The sequence below is a fragment of the Dermacentor silvarum genome, chromosome 10 (genome assembly GCF_013339745.2).
Source record: "Dermacentor silvarum isolate Dsil-2018 chromosome 10, BIME_Dsil_1.4, whole genome shotgun sequence".
NCBI lineage: Eukaryota > Metazoa > Arthropoda > Arachnida > Ixodida > Ixodidae > Dermacentor > Dermacentor silvarum.
The window spans coordinates 30939106-30963024 of NC_051163.1; the positions used below are offsets into that span (position 1 = coordinate 30939106).

A 23919-nucleotide genomic window follows, 5' to 3' on the forward strand; every position below is an offset into this window, starting at 1 on the left:
AACAGGAATAAAGCTTCTGACAGTATTTATGGCGCACCCTGTAGCTGCCGCCAAAGGTGTCATATAGCTCGACCATAAAGGCTTCATCACAGAACTTCCACTATAGAAAGCCGTTTTTGCAAAGAAGTTTTTAACAAATACATATTGCAAGCATTTATATATATATACTCATCTGTACATAACCATCATGATCGCTTCGCGTCGCCGTCTTGGCGCGCTAGCTCGCTTTCTGGAATGGTATGGTAGGGCACAGCTTTATTTAAAAAGCGATGGAATAAAGCATCGGCTCAGCCACTGCTTTACGAGTGGTGTAGGTGCGGGCTACTAACGACGAAAAACGAATAGGCGTCTGCCAAGGCGTCAACGAGTGAGGCCAGGTGTGAGGCCAGTGAGCGCGCGCTGTCGCGCGTATTTGTGGATGCAAACCGCCATTCCTCGCTAGGCGCGGCAGGCGAAAGGCGCGTAGACGCGAGCTTGCGCGCGTCCGCAAGCGTAGATGTGGTCTGGGCTTAATGGTCCACCGGTTTTCCATCCTACGCATTACATGGCCTGCCGTGCTCCATTTTTTCTCTTAATGTCCATTAGCATATCGACTATCCCAGTTTGCTCTCTAATCCACACCGCATCTCTTCCTGTCTCCATTAGGTCTTCCTGATCCGTTAGGCCTAACATTTTTCGCTCCATCGCTCTTTGTGCGGTCCTTAACTTGCTCTCGAGCTTCGTTAACCTCCAAGTTTCTGCCCCATATGTTAGCACCGGTAGAATGCAATGATTGTACTACTTTTCTTTTCAACGACAGTGGTAAGCCCCCAGTCGGGATTTGGCAATGCCTGCCGTATGCACTCCAACCCAATTTTATTCTTCTGTAAGTTTCCTTCTCGTGATCAGGGTCCCCTGTGAGTAACTGACCTAGATAAACGTACTCCTTTACAGACTCTAGAGGCTCGCACTCTATGTAGCGGTAAAACACCCCTACTGTATGATTGCTAGAATGTTCATCGACGTAATGTATTACACATCTTTTTTTTTTTTTTTCTTACGGGCGGGCTGAGAGGTCGTCCCGGGCGGGATTCACGACCTCATTGAACTTTCCTGTGGCATCGCGTGGGCGTCGTCTTGCGGCCGCGAACGTGTCCGTATTTCTAACACGCGTCTTTCAGTTTATATTTTCCCGGCTATCAACGTTTCTGCGACCTCGCCGACGAATCGACAGGGAAATCCAGCAGCATACCGCTAAGCAGTATGAAAGGGGCCACAAAGTTAGTTTTTGAAATCGCGACTCAAGCTTGTCCGGCTATACTTAATCAAGGGAAACTCTGTGCAGCCATCACCACTAGGCGTTGCGTCTACAACTTCATTCAGATGCCTTGGAAGCTAAGCAGTTGTGTACAATTTGTCGCGCTAAATGAAAGGACAGAAATGACGCCTTTATTTCCGTCCGTACAGTCTTGGATACAAAGCGTGACAGTTTGCCTTCACCGACACGTTCTGTTCCTGTAAGGTTAACAGTAAGCTTTGCCTACTGTCTTTCTGAAGAGAGTAATGGCCTTCACTACTTTTTGAAAGAGTTCAAGCCCTGATTCGTGTTGCTTCCATACGGAATGCAATCTGGTGTTGCTTCCATACGGAATGCAATCTGCACTCCACGCAGAGCGCACGTTCTTTTGAAGGTTATCGTGCGAGAACTGACACGGAGAAGGGGAAGCCAGTCAGTACACTGCACAGCGTTGGCCTCCATAACGACAAGCGGCGAGTTTCGGCAGCACCTGGATCACATATACACAGGACCCGACATTTTCCAAGGATTTACGCCACAGCACTTCTTATAACAGCACACTACCATCGATCTTGGATGGCGAATGCTTTTCGGTGACATGGTCGCATCTGTAGTCGTCCCGAAACTTCTCGTACACGTTATACTCCACGCTTTGGACTTCCTCAGCAACGTTACAGGTCTGTAGCGAAGAAGGCAGATCTACAGCAGATCGTCTTCAAACCATGAGGATTGCTTTAGCGTCTGGTATGTCGCTTAGAGTCCAGGGCATACGTCCTTTTGAAAGCGGTCATCTGAGCACTGAAACGCAGAGCGTTAAGCCCTTCGGCTGCCTTTTCGGCATCAGCCCTGCTTATTCCGAGTGGTGAGTTCTCGCAGTACTTCAAGAGCAGGTCCACCGCGTCCAGAACTTCGAACGGAGCTATCCCATCAGCCTTCTTCGACGACAGTGCGCCCCCGTCGGCCTTGGACGAAGATAGCTCACCGGCGTCGTCACCGCCCTTGTCACTCTGCAGCTTCGCCGACGTGGCCACGAACTCGTCGATGGCTTCGAACTCGCCAATGCCGTCGACGAGCTCCTCGGGCAGGTCGTAGCGGGAGGACCACAGCTCGAGCGGATCGTCCGTTTCGTCGTGATCGCCGTCTTCGGCGTTGTCGTTGAGGTGGTGCATGCTGTGCAGACCGCAAGCCCCGAAGGCAGACCTGATGGTTTGGTCCTTGACGCCCTTCCAGGCGACGGCGAGAAGCCGCAGGGCCTCGTGGACCTGAAGAACCGTGGGTATCTCCTGCAGCACGGTGTGGATCACGAGCGCCCTGCGGTAGTTGCGCTTTAGCGAGTGCACGACGCCGTGGTCTAGGGGGATGAGGAAGCCACTTGTGTTGGGCGGCGGGTAAATGATGTCGATGTTCTTGAGGTTGGCCTTCTTGCTCAGCTCGTGGCAGACGGTCTGGTCCACGAGAAGCAGGACCTTTCGGTTGCGGGACTCCAGCTCGCCGTCCCAACGACGAAGCTCTTCGAGGAACAACCGCCGCGTCATCCACGATCTCTCGTTCACGGCGTACGTGAGCCCGGGCAGGACGACGCTGTGAGGCAGCGGCGACGCACCGATCACCACTAGCGGCCTCCGTTCATCGCCGGTCATGTTGGTGCAGAGGTAGATCGTGAACCTGGAGATAACAGAAAAAGGGTTTGATGTGAAATAATTCTTTTTAGTCTACCCGTAACCACGTTGTGATCAGCAGTTCGTGGCTTCAGAGTTCTCACAATTACCCAGAAGGGAAAGGTCGCGCAGTTGCGTGCATGAGGACGGCGGGAATTGAAAGCTTTATGTTGAAGCCTTCAAGATGTAGCCTACCTGCCAACTGAAAGAGCTCGGAGTAATGTGTGTGTGGTACAGTTATTTAAATGGTATCACCGGCGGGTCGGCCAGAATTTGGAAGAAATTAGAGATCTGTGATCATTCTTCGCCAGTTTCAAACACATGTGTTCATTTTACTTCGTTCGCTTGTTTTATCAGTTCGCGCAAATAATGCAAGATTTATTACGGGAGAACCGAGACGTGAGAGTAGAAATATTGATCCCTGGATGCTTAAATAGAGGAGGCTTGGGAATGCTTTAGGCCTTGCCGCCTTCAAGACAAGCCGAACTTTCTACGTATTATCCTCGCATTCCCGTAGGGTCATGGCGCACTTTCAGAAAATTGCACCGGATTTCCCGCTGGTGCTAGGAAGCTATAGCCCCATTAGATTATGCCATAATGTTGAACCCTTCAGAAACGTAAGACGAATATTTAACACCTCTCCAGATGGAGCGCACAAGATGGCGACGATTGCCTTCCTGCCTCGCTGCCTGTTGACACCAATCTCAGCGTGCGTTGACACCCTGCTCAGCATCTGGTAAACCCTGACACCCAGTTCACAAAGCCGAGTGTCTGGAGACACCCAGCTTCGTGTCTGATGATACCCAATTTGGAGTCCGGCGACACCTATGCTCAATGTCTGGTGATTCGTGACACCTAGCTCAATGTCTATACCGACGCCCAGTTCATCAGCTCAGTGTGTGCTGATGGAATATAGCTCAGCCATAGGAAATGTTGACGCCTTTCCGGCCAAAGCTAAAAGGGGCAGAAATGCAGTCGACAACGAACCTGTCCTGGGCCAGTTGTCCTTGCTCGCAGCTGGCACCACTGAGCTGTGCGGCTTCCTTGGGCAGCGCCCTGAAGAACAGCCCGGTCTCCACGGCACTGAAGATGTCCCAGGACGAGTAGCCGGTGCGAATCTGCGGCCACGAAGTGTTGAGCCACGTGTCCACGTCCGGAATGTCGGCGCCCATCTCTTTGCGATCGCGGGCGTAGGCGAGCGAGTGTCGCTTCTTGAAGCGGTCGATCCATGCGTTGGGAACCGAGCAATTCTCGTACCTACAAGGGTACGGTCACTTCCGATTAAAACCGACAACCTGTACCATCGTCATTAACTGTCACGTTACGTCCATATGAGGACGGAGACATCTGCCAACAATCTCCAATCACCCCTGCACTGCGTCAACAGACATTTTGTTAAATTATATCTGGTTTAGTGGCTGCGGGCCGAGTTAGGCAAGTGAGACCAGTGCCTTGCCCAGAAAAAATAGTGTCCGTTATTAATCTCATGTCCGTTATTAATCTCTCTAAAATGGGGCGCTGTGAAGGCCTTACTCACCATAAAATTCAATATGTATCTGCTGAGCCCACTTCCACTGGCAAAGCCCGACAAGCGGTGCTAACGTCGATGAAGGCAGTAGAAGGAATATTTCGGAACTTACTGGGGTTTCGTAACTACAGAAGCGACGCGTACGAACTTATCCCCGAATTCTGGAACATTGCTCCACCCGACACTCAACCTTGACACAAGAAATTAAGAAGCATTTCATACACGCACATACATACACTCTAGCGCTGTTTCGTCTCCCATGCTGCTATATCGGTCCTTACAGCGAGTATAAGCATAGGAGGCGGTCAAGCGAGCTGGAGCGAGTGCCAAAATGTCGCGATGTGCTCCCATGTGACCACATTCTGCGTCATAATGTCGCCGGTATAACTTCTTGGGAAACGAAACTGAAACTGGTTGTAAAAAAGCTATTCTATTAAATTATTTATCTCACTCTGCGGTTTTACAGTAATCTTCTGGGGTTTGGAGGCCTAGGACCTTCATTTAATGCAAAAAAATATAGCAAGAAAATCTATCCTGTCAATACTCTTGTAAGTCGCGGGACCACACTGTGTTCCACTCAGTGATAAAGTCACCGGAACCTGGAATCAAAGTCCCAGTGACTTTTACTCAGTCAAGTTGAGAAGCAACTCTAAGTCTAGGACCGTTTGTGAATAGAGGGGTTTCGAGGGAGCTTGTCAAAGCTGCAAGATGTGGCAAGGATCCGTACCCGAGGTCCGCGGCGATCTTCTCCGCCTTGGCCTGCAGAAGTGGGCCGCTGATGGGCGTGCCGGAGGCCGTGGCCTGGTGGTACCAGCGCAGCAAAGCGCGGTCCAGGTCCTCGCGCGTGGCCTTGCGGAGCCGCTTGGCCTTCATCCGGCTCTCCTCGAACGCCGCCATGAACTGCTCCTTATTCTTGGTGATGCTCGCCAGCGTCGAGGCCGAAATGCCGTACTCACGGCATATGTCCACCTGCAACCGCGACGACGCAATCAGGGCCGGTGCCACTGCATTCGTTTCGGCGATTAGTATATATGTGGTCTGCAATGACCAAGTCGGCGAGCTTTGTTCTGTAGCTGTGTATCTCCGGTATTACAGGTTAACCAGCGTGAAGACTCACATAGCCTAAACTTGAAGGCAGAGGTGCCCTATAGAAATAGACCCATTTTCGCGGAGCAGTTTGCTCTAGAGAAACGAGATGGCGCTTTCGGCGGCGCGCCGCACGTTGCCTCAGCCAAAGCGCACGAATACGAAACGAAACCCTCACCGCTTCCCACCTGCTATACTGTGCGATCAGCTGCCGGAAATGTTCGCTAACGCACTGTGCTCCATTCCTGCTGCAAAATGTGGAACGGTATAGAGGGAAGCAGTGTGCATTATAGTTCGCTGTAAAAATAGTGTCTGGCATATCAAGAAATGGAACGAATATATCTGACCAAGTATACGGGCCGCTGCTCTGCCTGTGTTGCCGGCCCTTCGCGATACACGGCTTCCTGGAGGATAAGAAATTTCACTCATCCGCCAGCGTTGTATGGCTAATATCGAAATATATACTCGCTCTTGTTCCGCTGCACCTACGGAACAAGAGCGAGTACTGCATGCTCATTACAAAGTGACAAAGGGAGTTGCGCCGCTTCCTAGCATAGTTTCTCGCACGTTTCCTACACACATACACTCCAACTCACACGCCCAAACTTACGCCAACTCAATCGCCAACGTATCAATAAGTGAATTGGCGCCCACTTGAATCAATGCGCTGAAGCATGGGCGACGGCGACTACACAAACACACGAAGGTTCGAAGCTGAACGTTGCGTGACGGTTCACAGGGTAAGCGGGTGACTAGTAATAATACGTCTTTGCCACAGGCTATTACAAAGTGCACAACATCTACGTTACAAGCCACGTGCGCACCAAGAACAAATATATCGTAACTGAGTACACCGCGAGCGATTAGGCAGGAAGTAAACAATCAGATAATGACCGCACCGAGGAACCTTACTGAGTCAGAAACATGACAAGCCACAGCTTCAAAGTGCTTGCCGAATAGAGAACGAAAATGAAAACACACTGATGCTGACTAAATTTATAAGCTGAAAGATTGGACAGCATGGAATACAATTCTAGCCCCGCTTTTAGCGCAAGCACCATACACGCTGCTCGCACCGTTTGGGCGAGGCGTAACGATTTCCGAACTCGCTTACACGTCCTCTGAAGCTGTGGTCAAAGCTTCGTGTCGTCCTCCCAGTCACCGCCTACGATATGCGCCGAAACATAGGATTGCTGAGCTGCACCGGCGCGTCAGCATGTACATAATACATCCATTGTAAACATGGAGGCAGCCGAGGGAAGCAATGGACGTGTCACCACGTGATCAAACATGGCGGCGCCCATGGGCTCGCAGTGACAAGGGCCCATACGTTCTGTGGATGGCGGAAATCGGCGACAAATATAGGAGACTGGATAGCGCTACGTCCTGTCGTCGTTGTCTGTTTGTTTCCGTTGTACGCCATGAAGGCCAATCAAGTGGCCCGGTTTCCTAAGCAGCCGATGTTTCCTGCCCGCTGCCTCAATGCGCTGAGCGGTACGTATGATGACGACGAAACGAGCATCCCTTTTGAAATGGGGCAGTGGCACATGCTCCATTAGTTCGTATTTTGAAGTATTCTGTCGCATTACATCACAAAATATTTATATGCTCTAAGCAACATTATTCACCGTAGAAATTTCGCTTTATTGGGTTTTATCTATTTCTTTGGGCCGCCAATTGCCAATCCGTCTTTTACTAGTTTCCACAGCAGCGCATTCTCCTGGGGTCCTCAAAACCTTACGCCTCGACCAAGCTTAATCCTCCTACATTTTGTAATTGGATAGATTAGCTGACATTGTAACATAACATGCTCAGTGGTTTCTGCATTATTTCAAGACGCCATGCACCAGCTGACTTCGTTTGATTTTTTCCCTTTTATCTGCGAGTTTGCAGTGCGCCCTGATCTGGCTTCAGGCACTGCCACATTGAGGTGGTTACATACAGCGCCTCCCTCAGAGTATTAGAAGCTGCTCTCGAAGGTCATGCTTTGCCGTACTGCAGGCGCGGGAAGCGACCGCTGACGTCATGACCGCCATGTTTTGGACACCACCTCTACAGATACGCGCGCTTGTCCACAAGACCATATATATATATATATATATATATATATATATATATATATATATATTACCACTCACCAGTGTCTTATTCTTGCTCAAGTTAAGCAGGACTATCGCATCGTATGCAACGAATGGTTCCCTTGGCACTAATTACGTGCTTAGTGTGTCATTAAAAAGACCGCGAATTTGTCATAGTTTGCGCACCTCGCCGCGATTGATGTTTAAAACGTTGCGGCCACGTCCCTTCGGCGTCTGCAGTGCGACAAAGCGTGGCCTTCGAGATTCGATTTTTATTAAACGCTCCGAGGTGCATCCGGGAGCCGCAGTCGAAGGCAACGTGGCATTTTTTTTTTTTTTTTTTTTTTGCTTCCTCAAAATCAGGCATACGACAGTGCCAAGCGATACAACTGAACGATAAGAATCATGAAATGCGATCTTGCTACGAAATGTGGGCAAGAACAATGCATTAGTGATCGACAATTTTTTCCCCACGATTTCAAGAGAAAAACGCATTTCACTGCATTAAAATGTAGCGATAGAATCCTACGCGGCTCGTACGAGTGACGACTGTAACATTTCTACGGAACGGGCATAAACTGCCGTTGATCTGGAGCTATGTGCTGCGTGGCTGAGATGTAGTCGGCGCATTTGGCGTGCTAGTCGCGACTCGCTGCCGTGAATCGGCATGTTCTATCCGAATCTTGATCTCAGCGCTGCCGCGCTGACTCGACGCTTATCTGATGTCGACGCTGCGCTGTCGGATGTCTCGGCAAGCGATATCAGCGCCCGGCTACAACACGTGTCTTTCCCGTTAGACCTTGGCACAACACGTTGCTGTTCGGTTCTTCGAGGAGGCGCCGATTTGAACCCCTTTTGGATCGCCTCAAATTTAAGACGTTCGGTCCTACAAAGCTTCAAGCGGCAGCACGGTAACGCATGTTTTCCTTTCTGTTTACGCTGTGTGTGTCGCGTGTGTCACTGGCTGAAAATGTTTACGATAAAAATGGTACCATATATGGAGATATTAGTTCTATTTCAAGTGCACAAAACCAGACCGTATTAGAGGGATCATACAAAAAGGGCGAAGGAACGAACCCTGGTGTTACACTGTAACGTGAAATACCACTTGGTCCACTAATAAGCTGTTGAGCTGTTAGCATAATTGGTTCTTGAGGATATGCATGGTGCTGGCGCAAACAGGTGCAGACGAAGGAAAATAGTATGTTGGCATACGAACTTGAGTTCAGCTAGTAATTTACAGCTTGGATGAAACACGCGTTGTACGCGCCGTAGAAGTGGTAAAATAAACTGGTTAAAAAACACAGATTATACAGAAAATACAGGAGATACAGATACACGCTGCTCCATGTGCAACAAGTTATAGCACCATTTGAGAGTTTTAGCTGTTTCTAATTAAGAGAACTTAGACCACCTAACGGAATCCCGGTAATGTTTTTTTTTTTTTTTTGAAATTGTATCGTATTTCAGATTCAAGAACCTGAACACATCAGTATAGCATGCTTTGATATCTCAAAATAGCAGGCATGTGTTTTACTTGCATCCTAACGACGGTAACGGCGTCACAATCCACGTTTTACAGCCACTGTGTGAGGTAAATCAAAGTTGGGTAAATCAAAGCTTAAATTATTTTGCATGTCATGCCGCGAATTGTTAAGAGGAAGCATTAGCTCCGGAGCTCCTTTTAAAATACATGGGAACGGAGAAATCGCTTTTCTCGAAAACCACTGCACCGAATTTAATGAGATTATCTAAAAGAAAAGGTTAAGATCTAGCGACCGTAGCAAGCAGATGTTTATTTAGGCCATAATGTCTTTTAATAAACATTAATGAAAATCGCAAAATTAGTAAAGACTAAACTATCGTGTTTACAACGATATAACTCAGCAATAAAAAAAATATTATTACGATTCTGTAAACTCCACGTAATAACACATCTGAAGCGCACAAAATTGGTGTATTATAAACCGTTCTGAAATATACCAGAAACATGTGAATAGGACTTTTGCAAAACCCTTGTAAACGTTGTAGCAAGTTCATGCAAGTTGTAACTTCAAATACCAAATTTATCCGCTTTAGGTAGTCTAGCAGATGCTTTTTTACAAAACTGCGATATCTGTTTTTTTTTTTTTTTTTTGTAAATTTCGTACTTCTATTATTTTGAAACCTACCGTATTTCGGAAATCACTGTTAAACATTTAGGCACTAAATCACAATTTTCAATTCTGCAGTGACTAGAATTTAAATTTGTCGCTCAATTCCAATTGATTTCGTTCAAATCGGTTGACGGGTTGTCTCATAAAAGCATTTCTGCGTTTTACTTGTGTATGAATAGGGGGCATCGGAGCTTGCCCCGGGCTAAAGCTTCCTCTTAAGTACAAAACTCCGCTTGTATAGTTAAGCAGGAACAGTACTTTGAAACTTTCCCCTATATACTGCTTGTACCTATACGTTGTTATGAGTGTACTTTCGCACACACTGCATAACTGCTGTTGACTTTTATAGTCGAGGTGGCTATGACCTTTGCCAGGCTTGCGTCTTTAGCCTTACCCTCGTATTCATAAAGAGACACTTAAGGCAAATATTAAGTCAAGATAAAGTGATATATTAGTGCTCGAGAATCTCTAAGGCATCAATACTGTCGCGAACAGAGCCTTGGTAATCGAGAAATTGAAGTAAGTGGAGGACACGATTATAGACACCCCCAGAACATTTAAGTATACTTGTCCGATGACGAATGCACTCCTCATTTAAATCCTGTCACTAGTACTTGACCACTCTTTATAAAAACATCATTGTATTGCATTATAAGACGAATTAATGAAAATTATATTTGTCCAGTTGTATTTCATTTTTTCGAAAGAAAAAATAACTCATTGACATTGCCCTTGACAACGACGCGGGCGGTCGAAATGTTTCGTTATCGCTCGACTCTGCGCCGCCCACGCTTTCGCGTTTCAGTAGTTTCGTTATCGCATAGTGCTGCGCTGGTTTTACTGGTTCGCGAAACTCGCGCTAACTGCAAGCAGCAGATAATTCCACTTTCATGTGATGTCGCGGGATGCCCGAACGATCCACGCCACTTCGCCAAAAGCAGCAGCAAGCGGCGAATCCACCGCTCTGTCTTGGCTCGGTTTCTCCATGGCCACGCATTTGCGCTTTGAGCAAAGAGCCGTACCGCCGTCCGTCGGGCGCCGTTTCACTAATCCACGGCAGCAAAGGGCGGTGATGGCGTATGCAACGTCATCACTCCCCGGTTGGGTGGCGGGAGATTTGAATTGCGATAAAGGTATTCGGACCCTTAGGATGCAATTTTCTCGTCAACTAGGCCTTTTCTTGCCACGAAACAAGCGTTGCCAGGTTTGTGGAATGGTATTTTAACAGTCCACGTCGACTTAGTATTTGCATTTAGTGTCCCCTTAAAGGCGACTTCACTTGACGCTTCGTCTTGACTTCACCGAGTCGAGACGACGCGCCTTCCTTCACTAAAGTCATTCCGCTGTGTTTCATGAATATCAGTACTACTCCGTCAAGGAGCTGCTTGCCTCGCCTTCGACCAGACGATGAAGAACTGAACTTCCGCTCATCACTTAAGTGCACGAGCAATTTCTTGCCTTCCGTGTGCATGCGGCCACTGCGGTCGGGAATCGAACCCAGGACCCTCGTGCTGACGTGCCGGACGCCACAGCCAGGCAACTATACTGCGATTGGATCGACTGTTTTCGTACCACTCGCTTGCTCGTTCGCTCACCTTCTTTCGTCCTGCCTCCACTTCGGCTACCAGGGCCAGCTTTTCCGTGACGGAGTACGACTTCCGCTTCCGGGGAGTCCGCGAACTTCCGGTGGCAGCGTCCGCTCCGGAGCTAGAGTCGTGGCTCTTGGAGAGTGACGCGGCAAATCTGCGGCTGGCCTTCCTCTTCCTCGTGATTGCCCCCGACAGCGACGGAGGCGGTTTGATCGGTGTCGCCTCCATCGGCGACGCCGGTGCTTCGCAGCTTGACGACTCCCCGCTCGAAGAGTCCAAGGAGATTTCCAGCCGGCCTGGGCTATGACAAGGGTCGCTCTCCTCGGTAGCGTCCATATCCATGTTCGGTTCGGAAATCTGGGCCCGCGATAACAAAAAAAAAAAAGAAAATGTCGCAGTTTCACCCGAAAGGCAAAGCATCAATTGCGATAGCAAATTAGTAGAGAGCTATCCGGAGTAAGGATAGTAGTTTTATCAGCTGTATAAACTTGGACATGCAGCAGCACCAGCAACGCGCAGAACTGTTGTCGACGCCGTCGGCGTTTTGCCCGCGTTCGCACCGAACGCGCGCGGCGTTGGTGACCGTTGCCAGGGCCTCTGGGGACGGCTCGGAGGTTTTCGACGAGATCAGAACGGGAAACTCGTCGAACAGTGTCGGAAGTCTTTACCACCTTCTCACCTTGCAACTATATAAATACGTATTTGGTGCCGCGGCTAAACGTCGCAACCCCTCCCTCCCGTCCCCCCACGGCCTTTCGCGCGACGGAAGAAGCGGCGTTTGCTATATATATATATATATATATATATATATATATATATATATATATATATGGTGATTGTAAAGGAAGAAAGAGACGCTTCATTCTGCAGCCCTTCAGGGAGCACGGCGCAGAACGCGCGTTTGTTCTCCGCCGTGCGTTCGCTCCCCGTGAAAGCGCGAGTCTCTCGCCCCCTTTCACTCGCACATACAGCGTCCGGCGCGCGGCGACGATTTCATCGCTATTGACGTCATACGGAACCTCACGGCGACGGCAGAAATCCTCTTTGAGTGTCCATATAATTGCTATCGCAATAAAAAAAGATTGCTTTAAAGTGGCAGCATTATATGCCCCATTACGCGAAAATCCGTCGTAGTCGGCGGCGTGACCGAATTATGGTACCAAAAATGGCCAACGGCACAAAGAGCAAAAACACGCCAAAAATGCTCGGGTTGACATCACATTTCCCAGGGAGGTTCCTGTAAACAAAGCAAATTATTGGTTTCGAAAAGGACATTTGGTACATTTCGGTCTGGGTGGGAATCGAACCACTGCACCGACTCCGAAGGGCGAGATGAGCACGTTTGCCCGACGGTGGCCTTTTTCTTTTTTGCATTCTTTTTTCTGTGTTGCCGCTTTTTTTTTTTCACTCTTTTTGGGCAGGAAACAGAGAATAGGTGCACATACTAAGGCGTCTCCACGGTTCTGGCTGACTAAAGGTGGGCCTAGTGCGTGCGTCATTGCACACGTCGCGTCGCAGCCATGAGGGTATAAAATAAAAAAAAACATTAATGTCACATTGGTTCTCGAGAATATGCATGGCGCTAGCGCACACAGGTGCGGACGAATGAAAATAGTACATTGGCATACGAACCTGAGTTCAACTAGTAATTTACAGCTTGGATGGAACACGGGTTGTAGGTCGCATAGAAGTGGGAAAATAAACTGGCTACAAATTACAGATACTCACTCCAGACACGTCGCTCCACGTGCAACAAGTTATAGCATCATTTGAGAGTAGTGGCCGTTTCTTTGTGTATACATAGAACTTAAGACTACCTAATGGAATACCTACCAGAAGACTACCTACCAGAACGCTGCTGAACGGTCCATCGAATTATGAACTCCTCACCGGCAAGCGAGCGCGTTGAGATGCATGGCGCGTTTTGATTTGGCTTGACCGAGGCACAGTAAGAACGCAGGCGACAGCTTGCGCGGACAAGGAATGCGCGGATAGGAAAGAAGAAAAAAATTCAACAAAGCGATTTAATGCTTTCGCATTCTTAAGTGTATCTGCCGAATTTTTAAGTTAGACACTGTTCGTAAGAGTGTAGCCAGCCTATCGAGGTGTTGGGCGTATTAGTAGCGAAGGCGGCCCAGACAACGGGAAATGCGGCCCAAACAACGGGAAATGGTACACACGAACAAGAAGCTCTAAGATGGAACCTGATAGCTAAAAAAAAAAAAAAAAAGTTTTCCACACGTATAAACGTACAGTAGGATATACCAAAGCCGAGCTGCGGAAATATTTTGTTGAAATGTGATTTTATGTCCTCGCTTGTAGACGCTGCATGTTTTGCTTGATTACTGCTATTATTATTTCTGAACATATGTATGGCCATTTGAGAGTTTCGATTTTCGATTTTATTGTTCGAATTTTGTGCAAAGATTATTAGACTGTATGCATAAATGGTGAATGTTCTCTTTATTGAGTGTGATTATTGTGTGTGTGTTTGTTGAAGATTTCCTGTACGACTCGTACGCTACTGCTTGTAGGGGTTTTCTGGACACAGTCAAGCTGCGCAGGCAGCTTTTTGCCAGAAAACCCTCCAGTTGAACCTGGAAAATAAACTTATACTCTGGTCACCCTTAGGTCCGATTCCCCCCCCCCCCCCCCCACACACACACACACACGCAAAAGTATTTGCGTTAGAGCTGCTGGTAAGAGAAGATTCCACTAATGGCAAGCAGCACTCTCGACCGAAAAGCTTTTGTGGTTTCGGCCCCTGATTTGGAAGAGCCGAAATAGGTCATTTTATTTGTCCGTCTTTCCGCTAGATTCAATGGACATTTCTGGTTTGACTAGCAGCACAACAGTACTAATAATAGGTTACAAAAATAATAATATACAATAAATAAACGCGCATTTAGTTGGTAGGGGAGCTTCCGGCAGATTCGGCATTATGTTTTTTTTCTACTGGCACGTATTGCGGTTTTGCGATATAATAGTCATCTTTGGCAAGCTAAAGGGGATTGAACGTTGTTTTATCCCAGTGGCAACAGCGGTTCGTAGCCCTGTATTTGATAATTTTGACATTCTATGAAATGACGTCACACACAACTGTTCCAGCACGGCTATTGTTCATATTTCAGACAGGAAAAAAGCAGATAAAATCGGCGAGCGACGAAACAAGGAAGCCGAACGCAAACATTTAACACGAGGACGTGCGAACAGCTATTTCTGAAAGCGAAATTAGTGATAATGAAATAACAACGGTACCGAGTCCACTAAGAATTGAATACGAATCATAATGACAACTAAATGAAGGCGAATCAAATAGTGACGACGCGATGCCGAATACAAACGTATTACATTCAATGCAAATGCAGTAGCGATGTGTCAGGTTCCGAGTAAGACAAAAACTTTTTCAGAGCGTTTGAAATGTACTCCTGGCTGGTTTTATACTTCTTGCCCGTTGCTAGTGTGGGTCATTAGAAACCTAGTTATCCGAAGAAGTTCATTACGTTTCTAATGACAGTTTTCGATTGGAATAGCGAATCAAATAATGGGGCGTTGGATTCGTTACCCAGAAATCCCGGTTGTTTACTGACGCGTAATCTCCCGAACCTTCGCTGCTTGTCTAATGAATCGAGAGAGGGCAGTGACAACAGAGGAGGCAGGATACATCTTTGATTGTTCACCTATTGGACGTGTCCATTTGGGCTGCTGGTTCCTGAAGTGCTGATTGGCTGGGGCGCCTGTCTCCAGCTGAGCCCAGCCATTCAGAACTTCAGCAGCAGATGAAACGGACATGTCCACTAGGTGGACACTTACAGAACTTACAGCGTTCGGCGTCAAAAGTATACACCATCTCTCGATGAATGTCGACTTTAGTGCGATTTGCATTGAAGCAATGTACCGACTCAACGTATTGCTGATGATGTAGTTACGGTCACTGATCAAGTCAAGGCGAAGGAACACTTACGCATCTTACGCAACTCTGTGTTTCTTCACTTTGACTTGGTCAGTGACCGTAACTACATTATTATGTTACCAGATAAGACGAACTCTCGTCGAGCCCTGGAATACACAACTTATATTGCTAATAACACTTTTATTAATAGTATCCAGTGGTCATCGTGAAGTTTGCATTGCTTCAGCTATATGCGACATACTCTGTGTCCGGGATCGCCCTGCTTTTTATTTCCGTGTTACTTCGGTGGGTAAATTAGGCGTCAAAAGTTGGCAGACCGTTGGATCTAAGAAATATTCAACATTTTCTAACAATCTGCGGTCTGTAAACTTCTGACGCTGACTGTACGCGCTTGTGGAAAACAAGCACACACACTCTCTGCCACGCGTGTGGCAGAGAGTGAGATGATAGAGCGGAAATTCGTCGACTAATGACAGCTGCTGAGACCGAAAAGCCGCACACACCATACCGCTGAGAAGCAGCAAGCAGCTTTTAAAAACAGCGCGCTCTCTCGCAGATATATTATTTTTTCCCAGCATGCAACGCCACTGCAATACGGCTATACCCGCGCCAATCCGTTCCCTCAACAACAAAAAACACGCCAAGAACTTCTCTACGATACAGCCCCTCCCCCTAGCGCACACTCACATTCAACGCACAACAAAGGCGACCGTAAGTAGTAACACACGTTTTAGTGTGAGCTAGTCAAAGGAGGTCGTACACACTTACGTTTACAGTGAACCGGCACGAGACGACGATGCCTGACGAAGTGAAGCGCTCGGTCTCGACCTCTGACGCCGGATTGTACGTAACGCCCAAAGCGAGAACGTCACCAAGAAAAGCTTATAAGCGATCACAAAGACACCACAACCAGCCGCCTCGACAAGAAGAAAGACTAAGTAAAAACTACCCACCGAGCCGACCGACAGACCGAAAAAAAGACGCGACCTGCTCCGACGAGCGAGCGAGCGCGTTCTGTTGACCTTCACTTTCTTCGTTGTAAGCGAGGGCGCTAGGGTGCGCCGTTACGTTGCAGCCGGGAGAAATCGGAACCGGCCGCCGCCGCTGAAGGGAGAAGTGAAAACACATAAAAGCGGAGGCCCTCGTTTGAGTCGCGGCATCGTCCCCGAATCGTCCCTTGTAGCAGAAAAAGAAACTAGGACGAGGGGCTAGATGAACAGCCTCTATGGGGGGGACTTAGGAAATAAATTGCCGGACATTGTTCTCAATTTCGCCGTCTTCTTTTACTCGCCGCCTCCGCTTTTTTTCCAGTAGCGCCGCCGCTCGGCGCTCTGGTAGCCATTTTGTCAAAGAGAACGAGAGGATAAAGAAGTGGCTGCTCGCAGCTGTTGTGAGCCCGCCCGGCGCTTCGGCCAGCGCCCCGCTCGTAATCGCCCTCCTTCTCTTTCAAAACGTGCACCCGCACTCTCCGCTTCCTCCGGTTTCTAGTTTGTACCTTTATTTGTTCGCCTTTCCATAAAAGGACCGCTTATACCCACGTGACGCGAGGGCGCATGCGCTCTGCGTGCGGAAGCCAATTTTTTTTTTTCGCCTCCGGTAGGGGCGTTGCAGACGAGGCCGTCTGTGGCGCGTCGTCTGCTAGAGTATTTTCTTTTTAAAACGTCGGTAAACACGCTGTTTGCTCAGTTACGTATCTAGTGTGACTTGGCAGACATCCTATTTTGAAAAACAGCGTTGTTGGCTACTATTTTTATTATTCACAACTTCTAAAAAATAACTCGAACAAAGCACTCCAAAAATTTTCTTCGGTCCCTGTACCGACAGCGTCGTCTGCTACTAGCTTGCTTTTGGCTTTTTCTGACGAAACAAATCGTGCCCGTGAAATTGTTTAAAATAGTCGTTCTTGCAGTTTCCTAAAACTCCTGTGCATTTTGCTGCTATATATGTCATCATATAAGCCAACTTACCTCGATACCTTGTCTGCTGCATTTAAAGCGTGAGCTGTTGGGAGAAAGCTTTTGCTCGGAGTCTGCGATCTAAATGCATGGGAAAGGAGAAATCGTTTTTTCCCGCAATCACTGCACCGAATTTGATGAGATTTGTTACAGTTTAAAGAAAAAGTTAAAATCAAGTGACTGTTCTAGCGTGGCTGTCGGTTTTACTATACCAATTGTATAAAAGGTGGACAAAGCTGATATATTACACACTCCTGTGAAATATATTACAAATTGTAAACATTGTAACACTTCCACGTAAGCTGCAAGTTAATAGAACAAATTTGCCCGCTTTAGATGTTTAACAGATGCATTTTACGGAACTGTGATATATATATATATATATATATATATATATATATATATATTTGTGTAGAGCTACGAATGTGTGAACTTTGTGTTTAAAAGTTTTTTTCCAAGCTTACCAATTTTCGGCAATTATTATTAAAAATTCAGATCCTAAATCAATATCCCCTTTTCTATAGTCACTAGAATTAATGGTCTCTCTCAAATGCAACAAATTTGCTTAGAATCGGTCGATGTGTTATCTAGAAAGACATTTCTGCGTTTTACATGTACTTGAATAGGCAGCATTGGAGTTGGGCCCGAGCTAAAGCTTCCTCTTAAAATAAAGCTTTGCCTCCGGAGTTTCTATCAATATACAAAGAACATGGAATTTGGTTTGCTCGGTAATCCATTAAGCGATGCTATTGAGATTTGTTGCATTTAACATAATTAAAGGACTATAATATACCGATTCTTACGGGCTGTATTTTATTCACACTACTCTTTAAGAAGTTGTCGTAGGAATTCTGTCGCATTTCTGCCGACGTTTTTTTGTTGCATTCTGTAAACGTTCCCTTGAAATGCTGTTAAATGTCGTGATTGATTTCTATGGGGCATAGTTCTTTGCAGATATTGCCAAGAATCAGAATATTTCAAAAACAAAAGTGAGACATTAGGTTTGAAGTCCTTGAACTGCATTATGAAAGCATACAACACAATTAAGTGAACTGCAATATTCAAGGTGCACGAACCGGGCGCATCTGGCGTTTTACACGCCGCTTTTAAGTGGACTATTCTATTGTGCTTAAAAAACATCTGCAAAAGTCATTAAAACAAGGTTGCACTTCCACGTGAGCATGAACTAACATGTCACACTTGTCCTGTTTCGACGCTTCAGTATATAAAGCTTGTAGATTTACGATGTCCTTTCTCAGTGCTAAGTTATTGCATTGTAAGCTTCCTGCCTAAATTTTTATTTGTGTCAAGAAATTACTATAGTGAGGGAGGCCCTCACTATGATCGGAACACTATAGTCACGGAATAAGAGCAGCTGATACAAAACATTTGTAATACGATCTCTTCCTGATCGTGATTCGTGGCGTTTGCGTTTTTTATGCGTTATTTTTTCTTACAAATCGGGCTTTTTTTTTTCTAAAGTTATATTCATTGGCTTTGGCCTGTGTAAAGCTTGCATACGATGTTCACTCGCTGCAATAAATACCGTGCATAAAAATGAAATCGATTCGTGACGCCGTAGGAAAACACTGAGTTGGCGATTGACAGGTCCTCGGTTTGAGCCGCGTGTACGTTAGTTGCCTTTTTATTTAATTATTACCGATTATACAACAACTAGGGTCACTGGTTATGTGCCATTGGCTATATGTCGGATGCCGGCTGCTGCCGGCTGGGGGCTTGGCTGCTGTCTTGCACCACTGCCGTCCCGGGTATAGTGCAGACCAGCATCGGATATGGTGCTACGTGAGGCGGCCGGGCGTGGCAGATGATAAACGTAAGCGCCGAAGCTATTTTCAACACAAACACACTTTCGTTGTCACGTCGGGTACGGAACTTTTACAGCGAGCCGTCTGCGCACCGCCCACCAGGGCCCGCCACAGGCGTGCCGCCATTGAACGCCTTCTGAATCGAGAGCAAGCAAGCATCAGCCGCCGCCGCCGGTCACTTCAGCAACGTTCTGCTGAGAGGCCGGGGATTGAATAGTACTATTTATTTAAAGCGTGGAAGAACAGAGGGAAGGCAAGCTCTGTCGTGAGCTGCAAGAAATGCGACAGAGACTCTGAGGTGGGGGATGAGACAGTGTGCGAGTTTCATCCGCCTCAGCTGCACTGTGCCCGTGTTTGCGACGGTTGGTGGCGCGTAACTTTCCGTGAGGCTAGCGCAACAAGCTCAACCTCCTGCACTGGATAGTCAATCTCAAGAGAAAGAACTTTGAGCCTGGAAAATTGTCATGTATGGGATAGCGCCACGTGTTCTTGATAAGAGCGGCCAGCTAAGCCGCCCGGTAATCATGTGACCCGACTGCGATAACTATAAAGCTGGCATGTCTCGGCTGCCTCCCCTCTCACTGTTCACTTGCTTTTGTACCGTCGTACTTGCGGCACTATGTAGCAATAAAGTGCTTGCTACTGTTCTACGTTTGTCTCCGGGCTTTGGACGTAACAAAAATAGCCTGTAAAATAGGATAGCGTACATTGGGACACTAACCTGGCTGTACATGTACAATGGCTTCCTGGTTGCAGACAGGCCTTTACCTTTGTGCACTTCATACAGATGTGACAGCTCAGAATGGAGAGAATGCATGAAAATGTGCAAATTTAAATTGGCATCAGTAGAGTACCTAAGTGGTAGCCAGTTGTGCAGTTGAAACAGCAAGTGTGAAAGTAGAGCTACACAGTGTAACAATAAACATAGTCTTACATGGAAACAATTATTACGGCAAATAGGCATCACAGAGGCAAGACCTTCTTGTGTTTTCTTTGCGCGACTCTGAACTGATGGACCATTGGTAGCTTTCCTTGTGCTCTGGTCAACTGCTCCCAGGTGGTTCCATTGCAGGTGATGTTAACCAGGCTAACATCGCCTGCAGCAACGACCCAGCGCTACTGCCACCACAAGCACAAAATATAAAGGAACGTTGAACTTCGATAAGCATGCAAGTCAGCACTACGTCCTCCCCCCGCAAACGAGACTACGTACTCGAGCAACTACCGCTTTCTATGCCAGCGAAGTTAAGTGTGGAATAATAGGCCGAGTTTTCTTTCTATGCCGGAAATCAAACGGCAGGTTATCCATCGCTCGTCCATTTGCAAAATTCTAGTCCAGACATACCGACTACATTTTAATCTGCGCTGTAAGTAATCCGAAAGCCATATCCAGGTCATTTGATCAGTGACAAAAATGACGTGGTCGGAACCAAGCCAACCAAGCACAGGTCACAAACAGGACGCAAACAGGCCACAAACAGGCATTTCCTGCGCGCGCAGACTCCTAATCCCGGACTAAGTTGCACGTACGTACAGTTAAAGTGACAGTGGCCATATAAGCCTTACAAATATACCGCTATGAAGACCGGAATATAAAAGATAGAAGCAAACATCGAGCTGCTACATTTCGCTGCATTCAGCCGGTAAGCTTGCGTACGATAAGATTGCAGTGCACACGGAACGTATAGATGAAATGTGTACTTACACTTACTCTGCACCTTTTTCCAAAGCTTTGTGTCATCTACCCACTCACATGCACACAGTGGTAGCCGAAATAGCAGGTCTGAGCCGTGCCAGCGGTCGCCGTGGTCACTGTAAACAAGCGAGCAAGCACCGATCAAAGGGCACTCAATTGCGGGCACTGTCACGTGATCAAATATGGCGGCACTTATGGGTATGGCGCTGTAAAAGGTCAATAGTTCAGACCGGATATAGTCTGTCGTCACCACTCAGTCGTCTTCGTTCCATCACCGTCATTCGAATTTCGTCATTCCATTGTCTCGTGAATCTTTCATTGTCATTCCTTATTTACATGCGGTCATGGCGCCTTCGTAATCATGAAGTCGTCGGCATGCCGTCATCGTCATGAAGCTGTGGTCATTCCGTAGTCAGTCATACCGCAGTTGTCAGGCCGCTCGTAGTTCCATCGCGATCATTCCGCCGTCATTTTAGCGTTGTCATCCTATTGCCCTCAATACCCAGTACCTTTTACCAGACGCAAGAATAAGTCGGCTACAAAGAGGCACGCAAGAAGTTAGCAAAGTAAAATTAAGCCATTCGCGATGTCTGGATGTGCATTGAATGTGCATTTCTGACGTCTTTGAATAGAGGCCGCGCCTGCATCTAGACGTTTACGTCATTATACGTTACAATGGCTGATTGCATTACATTTGGTTAACCATCGGATTGCCCTTGGGTCACTAACATTTTATTTGCGTAACATAACACTTCATTTACGTCATTTTCTGGAAGCATTTTGGGCATTAGCGTTACATTTACATAACGTCCACTTTACCACTTGCGCAAAAATCGCCGAAAGCTTCGCTTTACGCCGATTTCCACTCAAGCGTGGAATCCGATGCTTAAGGTTTTTCTTTTCTTTTTGTGAGGTGTTTCTATCTTGAGCAGTTTTTTATTGCGATATGAATTATATGGACACCCCAACCGGATTTCTGTCGTCGGCGTCGCCATCGCCGTCGTCGCCGCCGTGAGGTTCCCTATAAAGTCCAAGGGCGATAAAATCGTCGCCGTGCGCCCTATGCGCGAGCGAAAGCGCGCGGGGGAAGCGCGCTATCACGGAGAGCGAACGCACGGCGGAAAGCAAACGCGACCATCGCGCGAAAGGCCGTGGGGGTATGGGAGGGATCGAGGGAAGCAGGGCGACGCTGTGCTGCGGCACCAAAGGCGTATCTTGCAACCGGGCGTAAGGGGCACTTGCCACTCAATCTCCCACGCGAAAGCAAGAAAGCGGGAAGGCAGCGTGGGATGGAGGGGGGGGGGGGGGACAGCTTCTACTCTGCCAACAACTGCGCTCGTACTTTGCCCGCGGCTGTGGCGGTCGCCCGCACCGTCTGTTATCTCCACATGGCTCTGACCTTTGTATGCGCTGTGCATTCGCTGCTCAGTTTCCGTTGAAGCGATAGACCGCACGTACCTTCGCCCACTGCGGCGGCTGCGCTTGCTGCCAGCGTTTTGACAGTCTGCAGTCATTCAGTGTAATCTATTCATGTTTGCTTGTGCGGACTGACACCACGCTTGTTAGTTCAATTAGTAAGCGAATGTGTCCAAGTTTATGCAGCCGATAAAACTACTATCCTCACTCCGCATGGCTCTCTACTAATTTGCTATTGCAATTGATGCTTCGCCTACCGGGCGAAGCTGCGACATTTTTTGTTAAACAGTTTAGGCCTTAAGTCCAATTTGTCCCAACAGGGCTCAGAATCTAGCCGTCTGCGTTTGATGCAACAAAGTTCAACCCAAATCGGTTCAGCCGTTGCTTAATAGGAACACTTTTGCGTATCGCTCTTAGCTTCAGGGAGAAATCGGTGTTGGCCTCAAACCATACGGTTTCTTTTGACACGCAGTAAACAGGAATGCTAAGTTCCGCTGTATTAGTAATTTACACTTCTGCGATGGAACAACTGCCACTCTTAATGTAAGAGGAGTCTGGTTAAGCTAGAGAAAGACAGAGAAACCAGGAATCGGGTGGCGACGCCTCCTTAAGTTTCCGCACTAGCGGGCCGTGACGTCACAGATTTTGACAGCGTGTGCTCCGGTTCATTTAAATACTTGTCGGCAAAGAAAGAATACACTGAATTCTAAAAGGAACCGCGAGTGAATATATGGTTGGATGACATCGAAAATGTTGGCAATAATTGTTTTGCTGTCTTCTACACAAACAATAAATTGTTCAGTCATCAAAGGGTGATGACGTCGGTTGAATAATAAACGTTCCGGCAATAAAGCACATCTGGTGAGCGCGCTTAACAGGAAGCTTTAGATCGGGGGCTCCTATCTAAATACATGGGAAAGGAGAAATAGTTTGTCTCGGCAACCACTGCAGCAAATTTGATGACGTTTGTTGCATTTAAAAGAAAATGTTAAAATCTAGTGACCGTTGGAAGGAGATCTTTTATTTAGACTGCTTATGTTTTTATAAAAATTGTGAAAAATCGCAAATTTTCAGAAAATGAGACTGTCATGTTTACAGTTCTGTAATTCCGCAATGAAAAGTGATATAGCAATTATGTAAACTGCATCTAATAGCACATCTAAAGCGGAAAAATTTTATGTATTATGCATGGTTCTCAAATACACCACTAACATGTGAGTAGCACTTTTGCAAAGCCTTCGTAAATATTGTAACAATTCACGTAAGATATAAATTGATATATCAAATTTGTTCGATTTGGATGCTCTTACTGATGCAGTTTACAGAACTGCGATATCTGTTCATAGTGCAGAACTACGAATTTGTAAACATGTTGCTTCAATTTTTTTCTTCGAACTTACCATTTTGCGAAAATTTCTTTAAAAGATGCACGACTTCAATAAACACTCCGCACCCAACAGTCACTATAATTTAACAATTTCTCTCAAGAGCAGCAAATTTTGTTAAAATCTACCCAGCGGTTATCTCAGAAAAGCGTTTATGCGTTTTACATGTATCTGAATAGGTGGCATCGGAGTTGGGCCCGAGATAAAGCTTCCTCTTAAACAAACAATGCAGAAAAAAAAGGGCAAGAAAACGGCGCATTCTGCGCTTTCTGCAATTAACAGACATAAGTTAATCAAGTCAGTCGAATAATCCGACATAGGTAAATAGATAAATAAACACGCACTCGTGGGTCAATA

At 47.0% G+C, this 23919-nt stretch overlaps 1 protein-coding gene across 1 annotated transcript; it reads right to left on the reverse strand.

Annotated features, from left to right (window-relative positions):
• Positions 1-803: 803 nt before the first annotated feature.
• LOC119465732 (tigger transposable element-derived protein 4) lies at positions 804-16605 on the reverse strand. Its single transcript, XM_037726202.2, has 5 exons — positions 16053-16605; positions 11378-11728; positions 5190-5431; positions 3922-4191; positions 804-2941 (listed from the first exon to the last, which is right to left on the reverse strand). Exons 2-5 carry the CDS (start codon positions 11711-11713, stop codon positions 2011-2013), a joined length of 1779 nt encoding a protein of 592 aa, XP_037582130.1. The 5' UTR covers positions 11714-11728; positions 16053-16605; the 3' UTR covers positions 804-2010.
• Positions 16606-23919: the final 7314 nt, after the last annotated feature.